The sequence below is a fragment of the Camarhynchus parvulus genome, chromosome 13, assembly GCF_901933205.1.
Source record: "Camarhynchus parvulus chromosome 13, STF_HiC, whole genome shotgun sequence".
Taxonomy (NCBI): Eukaryota; Metazoa; Chordata; class Aves; order Passeriformes; family Thraupidae; genus Camarhynchus; species Camarhynchus parvulus.
Genome location: NC_044583.1, coordinates 12,805,514 through 12,823,156, shown reverse-complemented (window position 1 = coordinate 12,823,156; position 17,643 = coordinate 12,805,514). Strand labels below are relative to the sequence as shown.

The following is a 17,643-nucleotide window of genomic DNA, read 5'->3' as shown; positions in this document are numbered from 1 at the left end:
TATGTAGAGGTGTCCTCGGGGAGTTGTCTTGTTATGACTTTTCCTCCTTTAGTCACTTTGTTTTGTTATCCATGGCTTAGGTGGTGCTGAACAAGCCCTGCTGATTTTGGGCTCCTCCTTGGGAGCTCCTATAGATGGAGGATCTTCAGCTTCAATAAAAATACCAATAAAACAATTTTGCAAGGCATCAAGGCAAGCTTACAGCACCCTGCACCACAGCCCATGGTCTTGCCACCCATCCCAGAGCTTCCCTCCAGGACAATGGGGACAGTTCTGATCTGGTTTTGTATTCTCTCCTTAGGGTGTGTAGTTTGTACACGACTGCCCATGCTGTGGACAAAGACATCTCCATCTATTTTATGTGGGACTTGCTTCCAAGGCTGGCTGATAATGTTCTGCCAACCTCTTTGCCAAGATGTTTGGCTCGAGAGACTAAAATGAGCCAGATAGGAATCTGGGCTCTCCTGCTGTGCCTCCGCAGTTTCCAGGAGTTCAGGCATAAGCTCAGTTACATGAACAATGAGATAATGCTCCTTTGCAGCTCTCTGTCCCACCAGTCCATGTGAAAGTCAACTCATTTCTCTAGGAATGATGCCGCCTCAGGCAAAGCCTGTGTGAGTCAGAAGGAAAAAATACTGAAGTTTTCTTAATTCCCTGACCCTGTTTACATCTGATCCTCTGTACTGAGAGTCAGGACCTCTCAGAGTTTCAGGACTTGGGAACAATACCATGTAATTTCTATGATTGCTTCCTGCCCAGAGCCAGCACAGAGCAGAACTGGAATCCCAAACCTCACGGGACACTGTGGCAATCTGCCTGCCTCTGCCCAGAGCAAACCAGCAGCAGCTCCCCTAAGTGCACACAAAGATGCAGGTTATAAAAGATGAGCTCAGGACAAAGAGTCTCCCACACCACCTGCTCCCACTTCCCTTTGCTCCCCTTCCCAGGAAAGGCTTTGTACCACATGTAGCAAATGGGGAAACCTGGTGGTTGAATAACATCCTGGATCTAGAAATACTATGATGTAAAGAAAGAAAGAAAAAATTCCAGGAAGCTGATGTGTTTGTTGACAGCTTTGGGCTGGGGTTGGGGGGAAGGGGGGGATGATGCAAATAACTCCCTGCATATTACAGGCACGTACTGAGGTGTAAAAATAATTCCTCAGGCCAGCTCGGGAGGCTTGCAGACAGGCAGGATCCAGGTGCAGCACTGCTGGGACACAAGTGCGCCTGCACAGGTGCTGAGGCTCTTTGCCTGATCACCCACAGGCTGCCTGGCACTTGGACATGCCACTGTGAGCCCAGCGTGGCCCTTGTTGGTAGCAACACTCCCCCTCCTTGGCTGGGATTCTGACGCTTTCCTCCTTGTGTGGGTTTAGGAATGGCAGAACTCGTTTCACCCCTGTGCAACAGGACTTTCAGGTCGGATGGTGCTGGAGGAAGCTGGTGGGTAGAGCAGGGATGGCAGTGTGGAAAAGGGGTCATGACATTCAGGGTGCATGTTCCTGTTTACAAGTGCTTGTGGTGCCTTTGAAGACACCCTCAGGAGCACACGGGCAAACAAAACTCTGAACAGAAAAGGCAACACGGGGAAGGTGCTGTCACCTCAGAGCCACTCCTTAAACCCTAATGTGTCAAAAACAAGTGTCAATGCTTGCAACAAATATTTACACACTAAAAATGAGCAAACACAGCTGGTGTGCAATCCCTGATCCCAATGCTGGGCTGTCAGCAGTCTGGACCACATTAATGAGACTGTGCTGGAGCTGAAGCACAAGTGGACGTGTGGCTGGGAGCCAGAGGAGGAGCTGCAGCAACACCTGGAACTCCTCACCCTGCACTGACCCTGGGATATTTCCCACCTCTAAACTGAAAAAAAAAAAAATTAAAAATCCTGTTGTGCTTTGCAAATAGTTCCTACACACAGTGTGATCTGTCCTGGGTTATGCAACACGTGAAGTTCTCATCTGGCCAGCAGAATGGTTAGCATTAAGCATTTAAAGCCTTTTTTTTTCTTTTTCAGTTATGTACTGAGTCAGCACAAACAGGGCAGTGACAAGAGAAAGCATTCAGACTTCTGAACCAGCTCAGCTCTGGACAGATTGAAGAAAACAAAATGTTCTTGCACACTGGTGCTAATGAAGCCTGGTTTGCCATGGCCTCGTGTGTTGTGGTTGATTGATTTTAAACTGTATTATGCAAAGCAGCAGCATGCCTGCTCTGCTTGGAGAGCCCACACATGGCTGTGGAGTGAATCAGGAGGTGAGAGAAAGAATGAGGCAGGTCCCAAGAGAACAGCCTGGTGTCTCCCATAGGAACTGGCTGCGGTGATGAAAGATGCTGCGCTCCTCACCTGGCAAAGGGCTGCTGCTCCCAGGCTGAGCCACACAAACAGCTTGTTGTGCACTTTGCTGCAATGTTGGCTGTGGTAGCTAAAATCAGCCTCATTTCATGGCTCACGAGCCAGGAACGTGCCCTTCCTGAGGGGTAAACTGGAGGCAAAACTGGTGAAGCCTCCTCCCTGGTGGCAATCTTTGTTTTTTTAGTCAATAGTCAGGTTTCGGTGGAAAAAACAAGCCATGGTGAGAGCTAAACCATGAAAGGAGAGTGTCTGGTGTGAATGATCTTTGTCCACCTGAGAAATGCCCATGGGAGATCTGCTGGGGGAAGGGATGTGCAAGGTCCTCTGAGGCAGGGGTGGGAAGGGGGGAGCTAAAGACTGACCCTGCAGATGGGGACATGGAAAATGTCCCCTGCTGGGCAGAGTCCCAGACAGACTCCAATGCTCCCACTGTCCCTAATGCCATGCTCAGCTTTCCAGGGCAGTGTTACCAAATGCCACCTGAGATTGCTCCAGCCTGGAGGGATCACTTAAAAAGATAACGGAGAAAGCAATGAAGCCTATCAAGCCCACATAAAATGCTTAGTTGTTGAGCTTTTAAAACCACTTATGAGCCGTTTAATGTAATTGCAATAGATTTGGAAACAAAACCTGCTCCACAGCCCAAACCTCCACCAGCCACTCCCTCAGTGGGGCGCAGGTTTCACCAGCACTGATGTCCCACTGGTGATCTCCCTCCCTGAGCAGCCCTGCCAGTGTGTGCGTGGGTTTTTGGGGACACACAAATGAGCCCTTGGGGAATGTGCATCATCCTGATCTACTAAGCTCCAGAACTGACAGATTTCAGCTGTTTTCCTCGGCACCTGCTGTGCAAGAGCTGCTGGCTTTTTGCTGTATGACTGCGTGCTCAGGGGATGCATCTCCCTTGTGACACCGAGCCCATCCTGGGGGTCTGTGAGTGGGAAGGGGATTGTCCACATACAGGGTCTGGAATCATTCAGCCCCAGCCCTGCTCCACAGCCACCGGACACCCCAGGCAGCCCGCACCGTGAGTGGCTCCAAAGTGCCCTGGCCCCAGTCTGGGGCATCCCAAACACCCCCGGCACTCTGCACCTTGGTCCTGCTTCGGTGTGCCCCGTGCCCATGTGGGGCAGAGCTCTCCTCGCCCGGCTCTCGGCTCCAGAGCCGGTGTCCGGCTCGTACCGCACCCGGCTGCTCCGGGGCCCCCCAGCATCCCCGCCTGCCGGGAACGGGCAGCGGAGCCCCCCAGCACCGCGGCTCGGGGGGGTCGGTACCCACCGGCACAGCACCCCCGCCGGGCCCGGTTCCCGCTCGCCCCCGGTTCCGCGGGCTCCGTTACAAAACGCGGCCGGGGCGGGGCGGCGCGGCCGGCGGCGGCCAATGGTGGCCCGGGCAGCCCCGCCACGCGCGCCTGCCCCGGGTCCCTCTGGCGGGCCGGGCCGGGCCGGGCCGGCCGGCAGCCGCAGCCTCGGCCGGGGCGGGAGCGGCGCGGGGCGGAGCGGGGCGATGCGCGGGGGCGCGGCGGCGGCCGGGGCGAGCGGGCACCGCCGGCTTTAGGGAGGACAGCTCCCCGAGCGCCGCCATGAGCGGCCCGAGCTCTCCTCCGCCCGGGGAGAGCCCCTCCGGGCAGCTCTTGGGGCTGGACCTGCTGCGCTGCCCCTGCTGCCGCCTGCTCCTCTGGGAGCCGGTGACCGCGTCCTGCGGTCACTCCTTCTGCAAGCCGTGCCTCGGCGGGGCCGGGCCGTCCCGCTGCCCGCTGTGCCAGGAGCGGCTGGAGCTGCCGGGCATCGGCGCGGCGAGGTGCAGCGTGGTGCTGTGCGGGATCCTGGAGCGATGCGTGCCGCGGGAGCGGCGCCTGGCCGGGCTGGCGGAACGCGTCCGCCACCGCCTCGCCCGCGGGGACGCGCGGGAGGCGCTGAGGATGGCGCAGAGAGGGGTCGAGCTGGGTAAGGAGCGCCGGGCTCGGGGGCTGGGAGTGCGGATGGTGGGCTGAGGGGTGCTAGGGGACAGCCCAGCAGCCCGACAGACGGGGATGCACGGGCTGGGCTGTGGCAGCAGGAGAGTACCAGTGTGGGTGACAATGTAGGTCACCGTGTCCCTGCGGCTCAGCGCGCTCCAAGCCTGCACGGTCCAGAGCGGGAAGACGTGGGAAGTGTTGTAAGGCAGGGCTGGTGGGGATGGGAAGGGGGGATGCTGGGCATTTCTTCCATATCCGTGGATGTCCCGAGGTGCTGGGAGCGGTGGGCTGCCCGACCAACCGCGCTGCTCGTCCCCTGCCCGGGCCGGTGTCCCATGGGCCACGTGCTCCTGGAGAGGGACAAGCACCGATACTCACTCACATCGGGCAGTATTTCAGGGTCACAGACAGAGCTCTGCCCCGGCGGTGCCCATTATGTAAAGCGGCTGGGACTCGTCCAGTCGGGGATGGACACGTCCTGTCCCCCAGAGCCTGGCGAGGACACCGCCTTGGCAGAGCTGCTGTGCCAGCCTCATCGTGCAGGTCAGCCCGGCCCGGCTCCTTCTGCAGCCGGCCCTGGCCAGACATTTCCCTGCAGGGCCAGGATCGGGCCCGGAGGGGGGGGGGGAGGTGGGGTTTGATCTGCTTTAATGTGTGGCTGTAAGTGGATTTCTTGGAAAGTAAATAAAAGGGGTTATACAATGCGTCTGGAGCAGGGGGTTGGGGCGACGGAGGCAGAATTTCCTTTCTCCGCGGCGTTTCTATGACAGCGCTGAGCTCTCCTCCCGCTCTTATTCATCGCCTGCTGCGAGACAAGTGCCAGAGGTTCAGGGTAAGGCTGGAAACGAAGGGCTGAGCGGACCGGTCGATCCTGGTGCTGGCAGCAGAAAATAGGTCCTTTTATGCAACCTCCAGAGGCATCCGTTTCTCCCTGCACACCCTCCTTCACAGTAAAGACACATGCACACTCCTCCGGTACTCATTTGCCAGGCTTTTGCCCGGCTGGGGTGTGTAATTACACTTTTCTTTAAAAATCCTTTGCTAGCATAAAGAGGAAACATTGCAAACTCTGTCCTCACTCTTCCCCTGCACGTTCTGTTCCCCGAAAGACAGGAAAGTCTGGCTGAGGGCAACAAGGAAATTGCAGTCACAGCCTCAGCTCCAGTGAACCTTTGCTTGCTGGGGCTGCCAGGCTCAGCCACGTGGGTGGTGCTTTCAGGATGTGTTTTCCAGCTCCTGCAGCCAGCTTTCAGCTGCACACTTTTTTTTTTATGGGCTGCTTTTCAGTTTGGAACAGAACCACTGATAAATGTTTGACCCATGGGGATGTTTTATTTGTGGCTCAGTGTGGTGTGATGGGTCAGTTTGCAGTGCCCTGCTCAGCCCAGCCTGTAGAGCTGCTCGCTTTGCCTGGGTGGAAATAAACTGTCAACTTTTTATCTTCATTCTTTCTGAGTGAACATCAGAAAAATGCAGTGTAATGTGTAGCACAGGAGGCCCTCTGACATGCCTGGAGCGTGGAGGCTGGTGAGTCTCAGAGGCTGCCAGCTGGCTGATGGCCCTGGTGTGTAATGATATCATAGATCAAAAATAGCTGCAGCAGCAGAGAAATGCAGAATTCATTGCCCTCTTTTACACATCTGGGGTGGTTTTTTTTTTTCCAAATCAGTTGATTTACTGCTGGGCTGTGCAAATGTTTGAATGGGTTTGCCCACATGGGAAGTAACCCTCTAGACTTTGTACCTATTTGTTCATCCCTGCCTTGTTAGGGGCTGGGATATTTCATCTCTGGATGAGTGCTTGTGGGATGGGGTACTGAGCAGCAAGTTCCCATGTTTCCTCACTTGAGCCCTAAGGTCTTGGCTAGTATTATAAAGGAAAACAAGGTCCCAGGGACCATGCTCTGCTGCACAGCTCAGCATGGCCAGTGCAGCTTTTGCTGCAGGAGTGGCTGTGCCTGGCTCTGCTGCTCTCTGGCTTAGGGTGACACCAGGCAGGGAGCAAAGTCCCTCTGTGCTGCATGCTGGGGAGGACAAGGAGGCAATAGCCATGGCAGAGTTTGCTCCTCTGTGGTAAGAAGTGGTGGGTGCCTGGGCAGGGTGACAGCAGAGGTAGGGAAAGGGCAGATGCTTCCTGCACCCAGCTCTCATGGAGCTGCCAGTCCTGACCTGCAGTTTGCTGGCAGAGCTGCATCAGCACCATGGTTGAACCAGGCCAGGAGGAAATGCTGCTGGCTTTGGAAGTGCAGGAGAGACATCACCAACAGTGGTGATTCCTGGTGATTGCTGATCAGCTGCCAGCCAGGCCCAGGGACCCAGCTTGCCCCTGGGAGAGCTCCTGGCCCTTCAGCAAGGTGATGTTACCCACCCCACATTTGCCAATGCAGCAGCAGTGCCTTGAATGGCACCTGATTTATGACACAAGGCTGGCCTCAGTGCCAGCATCCTGCAGGGCCACCACGAGTTACCTGTGCTGGGCCTGCCACCATCCCACAGGGAACTGGGAGCCTTTGGGGGCACTTGCATGGCACTGGAGGCCTCCCCAGATGCACCAGGAGGCACCAAGTGCCCATCCCCAACCCTCAGCAGCTTTGGGCTGACGCTCAGAGCTGGGGGATGCAGGGCTGGATGCACAGACCTGTTACCTGAGCTGGAACAGCAGCACTGCTCTGGATGTAGGTCACCTCCATGAGCTGTGATATAACGGGGTGGGTCTGGGCATCTCTGCATTTCAGAGCCCACAAACATCACCACACCTGGGTACTCCATGAGTGTGGGCTCTTGGGTGCTGCTTCCTCACTGTCCCAAACATCCCATAACCCAATTCTGCCTCTGGCTATGCTGATAGGAAGGAAGGTCTTTATGTGGTTTTCTGAGGCAGGAAAGAAGAGGATTTCACTGCCAGTTTTTTAGGAAAAGGCAGGAGCATGTAATGCTTGGTGTCATGACTAGCAATGTCTGTGGGACCTGTGCCCCCCCAGCACCCTGATGTCCCATCAGTGACATCTTGCTGACAAGGAACTGGATTCTCAGTTCTTTTCCTCTTTTTTTGGGAAATCTCAGCCTCTTCTCACACTTGGAAACCCCAGGTCATGTGGTGCAGGCAGATCCTTACACCCCTTTGGCTTCTCATCTGCCCCAGGAGAGCAGTGACAGCCAGGTGGGTCTGGGAATTCAGGTATCCAGCACTGCAGTCCTGTTTGGTAACATGTTATTGTGGCTCTGCTGGGTGAGTCACATCACAGAGCCTGCTGTGGCCACAGCCCTGTACGTGTATGGTGGAGCTTTTTTTGCTACATCCCAAAAAGATGGATGAAAGCCCAGATCCCAGCATGGCTGAGCCCTGAGGCAATGGTGGGGCCTCTTGGCTGAGGGTGTTTTAGGGAAGATGGGGAAAAAACAAAGGGAAGAGCCTCAAACAATTTAAAACTGGGTTATTTAGGGGAATAACTTCCCGGCAGAGGCTTACAAAGCCAGTGTCTCCTGATGAAGAGCACTGATGTGAGGCAGTGGCACAGGGACTGTCCCCCTGGGGTGGCCTGTCCCCAGGCTGGTCCAGGGCTCATGCCACACGTTCTCTTGCAGCCCTGGAGTGCAGCTCCCTGCGGCTGTGCCGAGCAGAGGCCCTGCTGGCCCTGGGGCAGCTCCCACAGGCACTGGAGGACCTGGATGCTGTGTGCAGGGCTGAGCCTGGACACCACGAGGTGAGTGAAGCCACATGGACTGCACAGGAGCAGCTTCCCCCTCTGCTCCATTCTCCATTGGGTTCATCCTGCTCAGAAATGCACTTTGCAGAGCCACTGGGTTGCTAACCAAGGTGGCAAATCAACACACAGGTGCTGTGTAGCTCTCACAGGAGAGGTCTGGCACTGTGTCCATTCTTCACTCCAACTCTCCCAGGCTTGGCTTTTGTAACTGCTGCACTTTGGAGAGTCCTGGCATTTTTTAGGCAGATCCAGTCAGGGGAGCAGTGACATGTCCAGGTGCTTTGGGGTGGGATGGGAGCAGGCAGGAGGCAAAGGGACATTCCCCTGGGGCTGGCATGGGAACTGAAGGGGGACATGCTCTGCTGGTCACTGTCTCATAGTCACCACATGTTCTTTCTGCTCTGCAGGCCTTCTTCAGGAAAGGGAAGGTGCTCCTGGAGATGGGGCAGAGAGCTGCAGCCCTGCAGGCGTGGGAACACTGCCTGACACTCAGTCCCCAATTCCAGCTGGCTCAGAGAGAGATAGAGAAGGTGTGTGGGCTCTGCCATGTCCCTCTGCTCTCACATCACACAGGGACATGTCCTTGTCCCCTTAAGGACTCCACAGAGGGCTCAGCCAGCACAGACACCTCCTGCACTGAGCAGAAGGGTGCTTTGGGGACAAAGAGGGAACCTGGCAGCTCTCCCACTTCCTTGCTTTTTCCTCCTAGCATCCCCCAACCCTTGCTTTGTCCTTGCAGATCACCATGGAAGCTGATGCTCCTCAGCCATGCACGGCTGCACACCTGGGTGATGCTTGCCTGAGCTCACCTGGTTCCCAGGTTGATGGAGGGAGCCCAGTGCTCCCATCTTCCACACAAATTCAGGTAAGAGCCTGCAATATCTGAGTCTGCAAGGAGAGTTCATGTTCCTCTGGGACATCCCAGTTGCCCAGTGATGGGAAAGGAGGTGTGATAAGGGGAGCTTGTGCAGGACATGTAGCCATGCTTACCTGCTTGTGTGCTGGGATCTGCAGCTGGTGGAGGGTGGGAGAGCAGGTGTCATCAGGGCTGATGCTGTGGGGACTCAGGAAACAGAGGGGACTTTCTCTCTCTATTCATCTCACTACATACAGAGGGGAAAAAAAAGGAAAACAAAAAGTGAGTTTCAATTTTTTTCATCTAAAAGACACACTTGAGAATAGTTCAGACCATTAACAGCTGTTACGGAAGCTTTTATTTTCCTCTTTGCCTTCTACAAACAAATTTAGCAGGCTTGGAGAGAGGAGGGAATCCAGAAGATGGGCTCAGATACACCCAGATAGCAGTTGGTACACTGGACAGAGTGAGCCATGTTTTAACCATGTGGTGGGCAGCAGTGGCTGAAGGCCACTGTCCTGCTGTCCTGTAGTTGGAAGCTGTCAATGTACAGTGACACACCAGAACACCTCCTGGTGCCGTTGGGCTTGGTGGGACAGAGGGAGAAGAGGGTTTGGGCTCAATTCCATCTTGCTGTGCCTAGGATCAGGAGGGAGAGCTGGCAGATGGCCGAGGGGGTGCTGGGTGTGAGCACAGCCAGGACAGAGCCACCCATGCCCAGCCAGGACAGCAGCCAGAACCGGAGACGGCGGCAGAGAGCCAGGGCCAGTGCCTCTTGGGTGAGTGTCATCACAGGTACCACGCTGTTGTGTCATGCAAAATACTTGTTTGAAATCCATTTTGGCACTGAAAATGTGCTGTTTGCACTGTGTCCAGCTCAACAAATATGCCAGGGGCACACGATGGGGCAGCTCTGGCCAGGACATTCACTGCTCCTCATGCACATGGGGAGGATCCACCTGATCGTCCTGTGTGAGCAGGTGAACTTACACCAAACCTTTGCTCCAGCTTGGTGACAAGTCCTTGCTAAAGCCAGGCATCACTTGTTCCCTGTGTGGAGTCAGGGAGAGGCTATCTGTGGTTCCCATGTGTTTGGATGGGTTTTGGTTTAGACTAAATTCCCGTGTGGGGGACAGGACATGCCATGAGCTGGGGAAGCAGCACCTCCGTCAGCATTGACTTGCCATCAGTGTCCAGCCAGGTGGACATATAGCAGTGATGGCTCATGGCAGGTCTCCAGAGACTTCCATCCTGGAGCTTTTTGGGCCACTTTGCTGCCCAGTGCCTCAGTTTCCCTGCCTGCAAAAGGAGGAGATATCGCCTTCCTCTACCAAGCACCATGAAACCCACTGACACACCAGCTATGGATGAACACAGATGGGTTAATAGAGGGGTTTATGTTGACTTTCCTATTGGTTTTGTTCTTCTTTGACACTTTCAAAGCACTTTGTGGGGCAGTTATGCCTCAGAATGGGATCAGAAAGCAAAGATTAATTTCCTATATTGAAATGGGGGATTTTCTTCTCTTTTACCACTAGATAACGAGGAGGAGACAGCAGCAGCAAACTGTACCCAGCCATGCCTTGGGGAGTCACTGAGCATTTCTGACTTGGAGTGCTCCCTCTGCATACGGTGAGTTCTCCTGCAGGATCAAGAATTGGCACCTGCTGGGTTTTCTTTACTGGTGTGCATCTTTCTTCACATCTTAATAGCAAGCTCAGTCCTGAGAGCTGCTGAGATGTAGGTTTTGGTACAGATAAGAGGGGAAGGCAAGGCCATGGGACACTCTGCCAGGCTGCAGGAGCTCAGATCACCCTGTCTCAGGGTGCAGCATCACTGGGGCTGTATCCCTTGGGACAGAGATGTGGAGCTGGGGATGTTCAGTGGGGTCAAAGACCAAAAGCAGTGGTTGCCCTTTGTACCTGCAGGCTGGGGCAGGAAGGTGCCCAGGGAAATTCCCTCCATGGTGGGGATATTGCAGACCTAGAGGGGAGCATTTTGGAGCTCTTTGCCTCGTGCAGGTGGAAAAGGGAATGAGACAGAGCCTGTGTTTGTCTGCTGGCTCAGGGCTGGTGTTGCACTGCCAGAGGGCATGCTGAAACCAGGCTGTTATTCCTGGTGTGTCCCAGGACTTAGAGCAGTTGTGCAAGGGCTGCTGGCAGAGAGCTGGGTGGGTGTTGCACTGCCAGACGTGCAAGTTGGTCAAGGTCCTTCTGGCAGCTTTTTCCAGGTCTGTGCATGGGGGAGAGAGATTGAGGCTGCATCTGGCCTGAATTATGTGAATTTGAGTCTCTTCTGAAAGAAGAAAACAGTGTTTAGGAGCAGTCAGGGCTTTCCTGAGACCTTAATTTAATTTCTGACCGTGGAGCTGCCTGTGAGCAACTTGAGCACTTGCTGCTGGCTCTGCTCCTGGGGCAGGGGAGAAGGAGGAACTTTCCTGTCACTGCCCTTTGGATTACACACCACTGTGGGTATCTGGGGAAGCACAGACCTGGCAGGACCAAGGGGTGTCATGTATATACTGATGGGGTTTGCTGGGACTTCATGGTGACCCTGCAGAGAGGGGGAGCAGAGCTCAGGCCTGGAACAGTTCTCATCTTACATCATTGTGCAAGCCCAGCACAGTCTGAGCCCAGACTTTCTAATTAAAGGGCTAATTAAAGTCTCTCTCTGCCAGACTTCTCTGTGCTCCTTTCCTTTTGTTGCTCCCTGCAATCCATTGACTCTGATCACCCTTTGCAGGATGTTCTTCGAGCCGGTGACAACGCCCTGTGGTCACACCTTCTGCAAGGAGTGCCTGGAGCGCTGCCTGGACCACAGGCCCAACTGCCCCCTCTGCAAACAGAGCCTGAGAGAGGTGAGGGCGTGAGTGCCACAGGATGGAGCCCAGGGGAGAGCTGGGAGCCAGCTCCAGCTGCTGGCTGCCTGCCCAGGGCTGGGCTGGGAAGGTGCAGTGCTCTTCCATTAGCAGCTCCCTGGCACGGCGGTGTCAGCTCCACTCACATGGGAATGACCAGACAGTTGATAATTAAGACCAAGAGATTCATTTCCACAAGGTGCCACAGTGATTTAGTGAGATTGTAAACAGGAGAGGGGAGACAGAGAGAGAGGAGAAAATGCTAATGACTTTAAAAAATGGAAATGGATGGAAAACCTGCTAGCCTGGAGATTTGATTTAATCTTTAATGAAAAGGGATTCGGATGAGACCGTCAGGGAAATTAGGTTGTCATACAAGGACTGCATCACTGTCAGAGACAGGACGCTGTGCTGGACGGGCCCTGGCTCTGAGCTGTGTCTGGAGGTCTCGGTGGAGCTGACATCCCATCCTGCTCAATGGCTCAACATCCCCCATGGGGTTTTATCCTTGACTTTCTCTGGTCTAAAATTACCTTCAGTTCCAATAAAAGTGAGCGTAATTCAGAGTCCAGCAGGGCCTCAGGGCTTCCTCCCTGCTCTTTTCCAACCTATTTTTGGGTCTAATTCCTTTCAGTACCTGAAGGCTGGGAGGTACAGCCCCACAGTGCTGCTGCAGGACATCATGCTGGCCACCTTCCCCACACAGCTGGCTGAGCGCCAGGAGCTGCACCGGGCAGAGATGGCAGAGCTCTCCAAGTAAGCAGGGACTGCTCCTGTGTGTGTGTGTGTGAGTGTGCACATGGGGACTGGAAGGGGCTCTGACAGGGATGTCCACACCCCATACCACTGCTGTGGCTTGGTTCTGCTCAAGTGATGTCTGTCCCACCTCCAGGACCACATTGCAGCTGTGCTGTGTGGGTGTGGACATGCCCCATGAGGCACCTGGGGGTGAGGGATCATATTTGCAAGGAGCTGTTTTGTGGGAAGAATCTGTCCTTGGTCTCTAGGTGAGCCAAGTGGAACTTTAGTGTTGCTCTGTGCTAGAGCATCACTTCTTGTGCTTAAGGACACACCTGGTTTTGGGGAGCAGCTGATGCAGGGATGGGCTTTGCTTGGGGAGGTGTCACAGTGGTTTCTCCTTCTGTCCCTCAGCCTGACCAAGAACATCCCCATCTTTGTGTGCACGATGTCCTTCCCTGGCATCCCCTGCCCTCTGCACGTCTTCGAGCCTCGGTACCGCCTGATGATCCGGCGGTGCCAGGAGAGCGGCGCCAGGAGGTTTGGCATGTGCATATATGAGAATGGGAAAAGGTGAGCTCCTGGGCAAGCTGCCCCCTGCCCCAACCTCTCTCTGCTCCAGCCCCAAATGTCTAAAATACTGAGTAGTTCTGATAGGTTTCCCCTATCAGTGCCATCTTGCAAATAAAATCAGCAGGGAGGTGGTGTGTTCCCCACAGTGCAGAGTGAAATGGGATCAAGGAATGAGGCCAGCACTGGAGCTGGACAGAGCCAGCGGTAGCTGTCAAATACAATTCAATACAATTCTTGGAACAGCTTCTGACTCAGGATATCTCTGAGCTCCATGGTTCTCTGGCTGTGACCTCCAGCTCCTCTTAGTGAGCACTGGGAGGAGACGTGATTGAATCTCTGAATTTGCCCCTGCCTTGCCATCTTGTTCCTGGTCCTTTTGCAGACGATACCTTTAGGAGAAGCAGCTCCCTTGCCACCCATTACCCCAGCTCAGCCCCTGTTTTCTGTCTCTGTGTCCCTGCAGCTTTGCTGACTATGGCTGCATGCTGGAGATCCGTCAGGTGGAGCTGCTGGCCGACGGGAGGTCCTTGGTGGACACCATCGGCCGGCAGCGGTTCCGCGTGCTGAGCCGCGGCCACAGGGACGGCTACCACACCGCTGACATCGAGTTCCTGGAGGACAGGAAGGTGAGGGCAGGGCTGGGCAAAACCCTGGGCTGCAGCAGGACAGATCCTCCCCACAGACACCTGTGTCCCTCTTGGCTCTGTTCAGGTGTCCGGGGAGGAGCTGCAGGAGCTGCAGTGCCTGCATGAGAGCACCTATCACCTGGCCCAGCGGTTCTGTGAGCACGGGGACCTCACCTCCAGGCACATTCTGATGCAGCATGGACCACTGCCAGAGAAGGAGGAGGACATCCAGGTAATGCCCAGAGGGAAGGGATGCACCAAACACACAGAGTATCAAGAGAGCCTCTGAAGCAGTGCTGTTCCTGCTCCAACCACCCTGCTTCCCTACTTGGCTTCCCCCCAGGATGAACAAAAAAAATCCGTTTTTTCACCCCTGTTACAGCATCTCTTATCCAGACAGTTGGTAGGGCTTGTTTTGTACAACTGCTTGATGTTTCTTTATGGTTTTAAGCTGTTCTTGGAAACTGAGCACTGAGTTCTAAAATCTTTCCCAGAGTCTTTTCTTAAATGAGGTCTGAGAAACTGAACTGTGTATGTTTGAAAACTTCTTGGGAAAAAGAAACCAAACAAATTGGCAAGGAGTCGAACCCTGCAGCTTGTTGAGTCTGCAGTCTCCTTTCTCACTGGGTCCTTTGAGACAGCCATAGCTGGCCAGAGGTAAGGAGTAAAAGGACAGGATCCAATTTGCTTGTTATACTGCTCTGACAAATTCAGATTCTGTAGGAGAAAAAAAATCCCAAAATTTAATTTTCAGTCCTTTAAGAAAGTGTTTCCTCTCTGGATCATTACAAATATACTCTTGTTGGCTTGTCCCAGGCTAAGGCTGTTCTGGCCAGCAGTCACATTAATGATGTGCTCAGGAATTACAAAAGAACTCACCCTCCTTCAGCTGAATCGAGCTTTTCCCTCTTGGTTTGGCTCAGGTTATAGAAAAGCCACTTAACAAAAGCAGTGCTCAACAGCTGTGCCTGCCTGGCCTGCACCTCACCTCTTCAAGTGATGGCCAATGCCCCAAGAACACTGGCCATGCAGGATTTGGCCTGTGTTTGCAAAAAGCACCGCCTTAAACAAGGAAATGCACAAGATATTTCATTGTCTCTTTAGGATAGACTTTCTACGAGTTACAGATGAGATGAGATGCAGATCCAGATGAGCCAGGAGGCTCCCTGGGGATGCTTGTCTGGAATTTGAATTAGTTTGTCCAGCAGTTTTGAGCTTGGACAACAGAAGGGCTGTACAGATGAGTACCTTGGCCAAAGCTGGCTTTGCTATCCTGACAAGAGCAGCTCTGCCATCAGCAATGCAGCGATGCTGCATCCACCTCGCAGCTCCTGACGCGGGGGTCTCTCCCTCTCTCCTCCCCAGGCTTCAGCAGACGGCCCGACGTGGTGCTGGTGGCTGATCTCCATCCTGCCCCTGGACCCGTCCTACCAGCTGAGCCTGTTCTCCTGCACGTCGCTGCGGGCCCGGCTGTCGCAGCTGCAGCGCATCCTGACGGCGCTGCTGCAGCAGCCCCCGCCCCGCCACCTCCTGCCCGAGCGCAGCCCCCGCCGCCGCCTCTGACCGCCCTGCCCTCCCTGGACTCACCTCCACCCTCGGCTTTCTCTCTGTGTGGTTTGAGTGTGGTTTGAGCCCTGCCTTCCATCCCCCAAAAAGTGATCTCAGCTGGCAGCGACACTGTGCCGTCCGTGCCACCTCTGGAGCTGCTTGGTGCCCCTGCTGCTGTGCTGTGCCACCCGAGGGGATGCTGGGCTGCAGAGCTGGGTTGGTCTCCAAAGCCAAAATCATTGGCTGAGTGGCTTCTGCACTGAGGAGGATTCTCCTTAGGGGCAGGACTGAGTGCAGGGTTTGCCTCAGTTTGGGTTCTTCCACTTTGAAGGACAGCTAAGTTGAAGGACAACTTAGGATCATGTGGTAGATGATCCGGATTCCCACAGGAAATTTAGAGGCTGGGGAGAGGTGGCACTGGGGAAGCAGAGAAGTTCCAAAGGCTTCCTTTGGAGGATGCTGACGGCTCTGCCTCTGCTTACAGCTTTGTGTTTGAACAAGAAGAAAGGTTAAATTAAACTCAAACTCATGGTCTTGCTCCCAACCACCTCCACGGCCACATGGTGAGGAGATGGTTGTATTTGAATGCTCTCAGGTCCAGACCCCCCCTTCCCACTGCTCTGCTCGGTGCTGTGCTGTTTGCTGGCCAGACCCTTCCCCGGGCACTGCCAGCCACTCCCCTCCCTGCCGGCTCCAGTGCTGTGAAATGCCGTGGGAGGGGGAATTCTGTCAGCTTTGGTGCTTGTCCCCTACCCAAAGGCTGCTGTTCCCCACCCTGGCTGGGTTCAGGTTACAGGGCTGCACCTGGGGCTGGGAGGAGCTGATAGCACAAGGGAGTTAAGTCTGGAAGTTCTGTTGTGACACTTTCTGTTCCTTGACTAATGCAATTTCCCCCTGTTCTGTGTTTGTTGTGAACTTTCTGCTTCCTCAGGAGAAAATCAGGATCTCAGCCGAGGCTGGACCCTTGCACTTGGGACCCAGAATAGTTCAGGATCCCCCCAAAGAGCACAGTGAAGTCAAAGGGATCCAAATCTCTGGATTGGAGGGAGGGGGCAGGATCAGTGACCCAGGGCAGGAGCCACATGTGAGAGGAGCGAGTGCTCGGCTGCTGCTTGTCTCTAAACACAGGGCAAAGACTCTGGACAGACCAGGCCTCCATTGAAATCCTGAAGATTTGGGATTTTTGTCTTTCATCCATAATTTCAGTGGCTTTGGATTCAATTGCAGGAGTGACATCCACCTAGTTGGATTAACACTGCTTCTGGAATTTTATCCCTGCGTTTCTCAAAGGCACCACACACCCCTCAGAGAGCTGTTGGATGTGTGTGGGAGAGAAAATCAGGGCACTGATCCTTACTGCAGGTGGTGCTGGGCTGGGCCTGGGTGGGACACTGGCTCCAGAGAGCTCCTTGCTCAGGGCCACCACCTTCCCCTGTCCTGTCTCCGGGAGTGGGCAGTCCCTGTCCCTCTGTCCATCCAAGTGCCTCCCTGCAGTGACAGTCAGGAGCAGGGCTGGCTCCCCAGGAACCTCTGTGAGCACAGGGCAGCTGAGGACAGCTCAGAGCTGGAGCTGCTCCTCCACCTTTGAGCCACAGTGCTGGCCCAGGAGCACCACGACTGCCAAGGAGCCATTTCCCTGGGATGTCAGATTGGCAGGGCTGGGGCAGGGGATGGAGGGATGCTTGGCACTCCCAGGGCAGGTGGCAGGGTGACACTGGCGTTCAGGAAGTGCCTTTCTTTTCCCCAGGGTCAGTGTGGGCTCACCCTGTGACATCCCCACCCCAAGGCACTCACCTGCCCCCTGAGCTGCTGCTTCCCCAGGGCTGGGACCACTCCAGCAAGGGGTTGGCATGGGGGGCATGCAGGAGATCCCCTGTCACACCGGGGAGGAGCCAGGGCCCAGAGCCACCTCTGCCTGGCTGCTTTGGGAAGGGATCCGTGCAAATTGCTCCAGTTTGCTTGGAGCACCTTTGTGGTTTTTATTACTGTCTTTGCTCTTGGAGTTACATTTTCTTTCAGGTCGTTGGAATAAAGACCTTTGTTGTTGTTGTTGTTTTGTTGCTGGTGTTTAACTTTCAGCTGCTCATTAATAAAAGTGCTTGGGGATCCCCAGGGAGATTTGGGGACACCTGGAGAGGTCACACCTTGGTCTCCAGACAGCGAGGTAGGCCCAGTGACCACGGTCCAGCAAAGGCAGTTGGCAACAAGGGGAAGGAAAAAAGTGGTTTTGCTCACAGAATGTGTGTGGAACAAGATGGAAGGAATGAGCCCCTGCCTGTCATTGCAGCTAAGGGCTGTGGGGAACGATGGGATGGGATGGGATGGGATGGGATGGGAGATGAGCCCGTAGAGATGCTGGCCAGTGTGGGATGACCCTGGAGGCAATGTCCCCAAATGCTGTGGCCAGCATCTGTCCCTGTC

At 54.8% G+C, this 17,643-nt stretch overlaps 1 protein-coding gene across 1 annotated transcript; it reads left to right on the top strand.

Annotated features, from left to right (window-relative positions):
* Positions 1-3,894: 3,894 nt before the first annotated feature.
* Positions 3,895-17,219, top strand: LOC115908630 (LON peptidase N-terminal domain and RING finger protein 1-like). Its single transcript, XM_030957376.1, has 12 exons — positions 3,895-4,307; positions 7,903-8,021; positions 8,432-8,554; positions 8,764-8,889; positions 9,524-9,659; positions 10,419-10,512; positions 11,623-11,737; positions 12,372-12,493; positions 12,890-13,048; positions 13,512-13,674; positions 13,760-13,906; positions 15,040-17,219. Exons 1-12 carry the CDS (start codon positions 3,944-3,946, stop codon positions 15,235-15,237), a joined length of 1,866 nt encoding a protein of 621 aa, XP_030813236.1. The 5' UTR covers positions 3,895-3,943; the 3' UTR covers positions 15,238-17,219.
* The last annotated feature ends 424 nt before the right edge of the window (positions 17,220-17,643 follow it).

Bases quoted from the DNA above. Each gene is read 5' to 3' on its own strand.
- LOC115908630 (XM_030957376.1), top strand. From the start codon at position 3,944: ATGAGCGGCCCGAGCTCTCCTCCGCCCGGGGAGAGCCCCTCCGGGCAG. The intron at 8,890-9,523 runs GTAAGAGCCTGC...TGCTGTGCCTAG, and splicing joins CATCTTCCACACAAATTCAG to GATCAGGAGGGAGAGCTGGC. The intron at 11,738-12,371 runs GTGAGGGCGTGA...AATTCCTTTCAG, and splicing joins GCAAACAGAGCCTGAGAGAG to TACCTGAAGGCTGGGAGGTA.